This window comes from Neolamprologus multifasciatus, chromosome 16 (genome assembly GCF_963576455.1).
Source record: "Neolamprologus multifasciatus chromosome 16, fNeoMul1.2, whole genome shotgun sequence".
NCBI lineage: Eukaryota > Metazoa > Chordata > Actinopteri > Cichliformes > Cichlidae > Neolamprologus > Neolamprologus multifasciatus.
The window spans coordinates 18559621-18565427 of NC_140454.1; the positions used below are offsets into that span (position 1 = coordinate 18559621).

At 39.2% G+C, this 5807-nt stretch overlaps 1 protein-coding gene across 2 annotated transcripts; it reads left to right on the forward strand.

The window, feature by feature from the left end:
* Positions 1-4592: 4592 nt before the first annotated feature.
* On the forward strand, positions 4593-5807 carry LOC146500661 (cytochrome c-b). 2 transcript variants are annotated; one of them, XM_085135344.1, is made up of 3 exons: positions 4593-4752; positions 5305-5478; positions 5579-5807. In XM_085135344.1, the coding sequence occupies exons 2-3, from the start codon at positions 5307-5309 to the stop codon at positions 5722-5724; spliced, it is 318 nt and encodes a 105-aa protein (XP_084991470.1). In that variant the 5' UTR covers positions 4593-4752; positions 5305-5306; the 3' UTR covers positions 5725-5807. The 2 variants fall into 2 exon arrangements, with proteins under 2 accessions (XP_084991470.1, XP_084991471.1); XM_085135345.1 differs by having other exon boundaries at positions 4610-4766.

A 5807-nucleotide genomic window follows, 5' to 3' on the forward strand; every position in this document is an offset into this window, starting at 1 on the left:
TGGCTTCTGCTCCGCGGCTGCTGAGTGACCCCTCATCTGGGACTCTCCTCAGCTCTTTCTGGGATAGTGGCTCAGCTGCCCCGCTATTGGTCTTCCTTGGTCTCTTGTGTTCTGGGGGCCTCTGGATGTCTGGATCTTGATCTCCTCCATACCTGCTTCATGCCCTGGAGGACGGGGCTGTGGCTCCCCACACCCTCTAGCAGATCATTACATGAAGGAACCTTTTAAAAACAAGCGCGTCCATACTCACAGGTGTACACACGGGTGCTCCTACCTCAAAGCACACTGTGCGCTGTCGATATTACGTGCTGCACAATAATGTTTTATTTTAGTATTTACTGTTATATTCCCATATATCATCATGATGTTGTATAATTGTATTGCTCTCGTTTTCTTCTGCTTGTGTTCTTTTTTTTTTTTTTTTTTTCTTTCTCAACAGGTGATCCAGGTGATATGGTTTTTTTTTTTTTTTGTTTTGTTTTGTTTTTTTTTGTCTGCTTATTTAGTTGGTTTTTGGTTTTTTTGCCCTTTATCCCCATCCCTCTTCTCTGCTGTTTTTTCACCCCTCTTCCTTTCTCCCTTTTCTTTTCCTCATTCAAGTCTGTCCTGTATCTAGCACCCCTGGTTTAAGGCATCAGAGTATTTTCTGTCCATGTCGTGGTACATTAGATCTGTGGAAATATTAAAATTTTCATTTTCACTCATAGATATTCAGACAAACATCAAAAACAATAACGCAAATAAATGGCAGGCAAAATGCTACAATCACAGGCTAGACTTATGTGCAGTAACTAAACAGGTTATGTGAAATAACAGTTGTAAAGAAGATAGAAGATAAGACTCATGGCTATAATGTGCACAGAGTTCGTCATCTATGATGTACTTTGCTTTTTATATACACAAAAATACACTGACTATCCATCAACCAATCAAACTATGTAAGTTGATGCAGTTTATGCGGTTCAAAGTGCTTCACACATTAAAAAAAAAAAAATTTGCGAAAAATCAAAAAAGATTATTTATTAATACTTATTAAAAGTATTAATAAACACTTAAAATGTGGATACACTTACATGTCTATTTGGAAGCTATTCATGACAACTAGTGTTTAAAATAAAAAATACTAATTAATAATTAAAATTCTGAAAACATCTGACCTAAATTAATATTTTTAAAAGCACAACACAAAGACATATTTTGGAAAATGTTTCCAATTTATTGGAAGGTATTGTACTCAAACAATACAGTGCTCCCTGGTGGACAAAGGGTTTTTAAATAACCTGTTATTACCACACATACAGTAACATCATCTGATCTATCATGGCCCAAATAAATTACCAGCTGGCTTTTCATTTTAAAATTGTCACGTTTGCACCTTTACGTTTATTCATGTTTGGCAACACTTGACTGAATAATGCACAGTACATTGAGGGTGAAACTAAAAGCACGTGCACAGTCCCAAGATTGAGAATTTATGAAATAAGACATACAAATTTAATTTTTTAGAGAGAAAAAGATTCCCTTTTCTAGCCAAAAAAATAAAAAAAAATCCCTGAGAGAGGCTAGTAAAGCAAAAGGCCAAGACAAGCATATGCTGCAATCTCCCAGATGGTTTTCTTGATAGCAGGGTCAAAGGTGTATGGACTTTCATTCATTAGGTAAACAGAATGATTACTTTAGCAGAGTCCACGTAGCTCTGTCCTATGGATGTTCCAGTTAGTTGCAGATAAAACTGGAAATAACTATGATATATCTGTCAGTGTTGAGTGCCTTGAAAGCCTGTTGGTAGCTTTAGCGTGCTAACAAATCTGCTTCATCTCATGAGGAACTCAAATTTTAGACAATATATTAATCTTAGGCTGTAGATAATATTTTTTCTGGTCACATGTATTTTTTTTTAAAAGACCAGTGAAAGAAATCTCAGTGATTCAACTTCTGTGGTTATTTGATTCCAACAGCCAGTGGATGTCGGTTCTAATTAGCCTGCATCATTTGTACATGTCACGGTGCAAGACTTTGCCACTCATCTTGCTGGTGAAACTAATCCAGAATAAGCCTGCTGCTTCAAATGAAAAAAAAAAAGAAGCAACTTTGTGTGTTTTGTTTTATTGCTCATTAGCGTTTGTTGCCAGTGTCAGTCACATAGACGCTTGTACACTCATGGGATTTTTTTCACACGTTTTCTGTGCAGAGCTAAGTTGAGAGGTTTTCTAAGGGGAAATGAAACCATAAACTAATATGCACTGTGTGTGTCCCCGCTGCTAACCTACTAGCAAATGGACCACCAAACACCCTCTATTCCTGTGTCTTTGACTTTGCATGCATTATTGTCACCTAAGATTAGCAATCACACATGCAGAATAAGAACCATGTGAACCTGAGGGATGCTTGTGCTAATCCGCGTGCTCTACACCCTCTTAACCTGTGCAGCCTTGTAGACCACGACTATTAAGAAATTTGCGGAATTAGTTAATGAACTAATTACTGAGGGTGATGAGGGAGCAAACAAAAAGAAGAAGATGGTGGAACAAAACAATGACATAATGTGAATACTTGCGACAGAGGTGTAAACGCCTTCTTAATTTAACCCTTGATACAGTTTATATTTCATGTTGTCAGAATAAGTTTCAACACAAGCCAATAGGTGTTGTTACAGATTCAAATATTGGGGATGGATACAAGAGGAAAACCAAAATAACAACACTGGTCCAGCCGGGTCAAGTCAAACTATGATTTAATGAACACACGCATGGGAGATGGACACCATACACCAGACAGCATCAGATCTCAAAATAGTGGAGCCTTGATCAAACTCTTATAGCCTCTAGTGGCCCCCACCTAATCATAAAAGCCTAAACATTCACATTCTTTCTCTCACACAGCGCCTAAGCTACGACCTTGGCTCCCTGTGTATTTGCTCCTGCTGAGATGGGGCAGAATGCTCTGTTCTCTTCTAACCAGACAAATAAGGTGATGACTTTCTGCAAACAGTATTTCTTATAACTCAGCCGTATAATGCATCATAAAACAATATCATTCATTCACAATAAATCAGCAGTCTAATGTAATGCAGATCAGTTTAACCAATGTAATAGTTATCACCTTCTTCTAATTCAGGAGAATAATGCAAACTAAAACTACATAATAATTCACAATCTTTAATTAGGGGTCTAACATGGCATAAAATAATATTATAATTTGACACAAGCCACACTTTAACCGTACATTCATACAGCACTTTATTCTAACCAGTTAACCTAACATGTCTTTGGACCAACGGGAAGTTGGACTACATGGAGGAAGACTTCACAAGCCTAAGGAGAACATAAAACTGCAGGACGAGCAAATGTAGTGGGAACACGTATCGTGACACTGTCAAGGTCCCCCACTTTCCACAATGCAGGAACTCCAACAACACTTAGGGGAAGAGGAACAACTTTATTGACTGACCAACGCGTTTGTGGCTTTCATCAGGGTTATCAGGTACCCCACCTTCCCATTAAAAACACACAAGGACTGTACAGTTTCACATTAGAGGATTTTTACTGTTGAATGTCAAATTTGACCCAAATTGTATGTGAGACTTAAGCATTATTTAAGCAGGCAAGTCATTAAGAAAAAAAAATCTTATTATGAAATATCATTTCCAGTGGCAGCCTAAAAAAGGGAAAACCCTGCTGAGTAGTAAAAAGAAACAAAGCACACATCCAGAAACATTTCAGCACACCCACTAATTACATAGAATCATAGCAAACACAACGTGAAAACAAGTATTACATGAATAACTAGCACACGACGTCCAGGAAGCTAGGTAACAGACAACACAACACGAACGCCACACACAAACAAAGATACAAGCAACACAAGAAAAAGCAGCGTCGTCCCTCTACAATCAGATCAATGACGGTCTCACCAGGCTGGTTTAAACATGTCACGCCTCAACGCCAAGTGCAAATTTCTGGTAAACATCTAGAGGTGGACTGTTGAGATGTAGTCCCCAGCAGCAAATCAGTGCAATTGTGTAATAAGCTCGAACCGCCCCCGACATACCCCCACATTTATTGTCATTCCAACACATGTACTGACATGAGGTAACAGGAAAGTTTGTACTTTAAGATCCTGGTTAAAAGCCAACAAGAACATGTAAGAGCAATATATATATATACATACATATATATATATATACAAACTTGTATCCAGTATAAAGCTTCATGGCAGGCATACCATGGTCAAAATACCATGTCAGTATTAAAAAGTGTTTCATTTGAAGGCCTCCTGCGTGAATAGTGTGTGGGAAGTGAGGGCATGTGGGATGGAAAAGAGAGTCCAGTAATTGTGACTCCATAAGGTGACAATATTCTCCACTTGGTTGCAGCGGCATACAAAAATTGTGCTTTTCAATAAGAGATCTGGGCTAGAAAATGCGCAAATAAAAAATAGTAAAACACACAAAGAAAACAAGTAAGTCGGACATTTATCTATTAATTTATTATTGTGGTGGTTTTTTTGTTGTTGAACTTATTAATCGGTTAAATGCGAAGATTTAATCTTACTTGCGCTTTCAAAATCTCGTCATGACGTGCACGACGACGCAGGTCAGGTGACTGATGACGTCTCAGCGATACTAAAAGTTTTGTGAGAGGAGGCACGTCCGTGAAACTTTCGTGAAACGGGTGTGACGGAACCCGGCAGGGGGATTAAATTCAAGAAGCTGCGAGTCTCTTCATTGTGCGCGGAGCGGAAACGTAAACGGTAATTACTGAAATGTGAGGTTTGCTGTTCTCTGTTCTTCGTTCTCACAACCTTTTAAGGATTCAAATCCGTCTGCGTCGGTCCTCTAACATGAAACGTGCTCCAGCGCCGGTTGATGTCTTTAAAGAGGATATTGTAGCTTTTTTTATTTTCCTTATCTGAGGAGCTGTCTGAGTTTAACACACGTTAGATACATTACATTACATTACATTACAGTCAGTGATATTTAAAAGATGGACTTTGGTATGTTTTATGTAAGGTTGATATATGACGTTATAGCTACAGGTTTAGCTTGGAATAAGATGTCAAGTGTGAGGTGGTGTTGATATTTTTACTGGAATAATTTGCTTTAAGAGGATAGCAAACGCGCTTTTAAACACCATTCTGTGATTTCATGATAGGAGCGGTGTAATTTAGCAACACTGTGAGAGCCAGTTTGGTGACGCCCCCAGGGGCATAGTTGCGCAACTAGCACGTGAGCTCCCCCCTGTGGCTGAATTGGTGTATACGTTATACTGTGATTGTTCTAAGCCTGTATTTTCTCCTTGTTAGAAATGACTGGAGACGTTGAAAAGGGCAAGAAGACATTTGTCCAGAAGTGTGCCCAGTGTCATACCGTGGAGAATGGTGGGAAGCATAAGGTTGGACCCAACCTTTGGGGCCTCTTCGGACGCAAAACCGGCCAGGCAGAGGGGTACACTTATACAGATGCCAACAAGAGCAAAGGTGAATACTCTGTGTGCATGCACTCTTTAACCAGCCTTGTAAATCACACAAATTTGATTTTAAGCCTTACTTTCCCCTGTTGTTGCCTACTTTAAAACAGGGGTTATCTGGAATGAGGAAACCCTGACGGTGTATTTGGAGAACCCCAAGAAATACATTCCAGGAACAAAGATGATCTTCGCTGGCATTAAAAAGAAGACTGAGCGAGCTGACCTTATAGCGTATCTCAAATCGGCAACTTCATAAAGATCTCCGTTAAAGCACCTTTTTAGCAATCTTTGTGCCTTAACAAACAGTTCAAAATACCAGGACCTGTCTCCCCCCCCCCC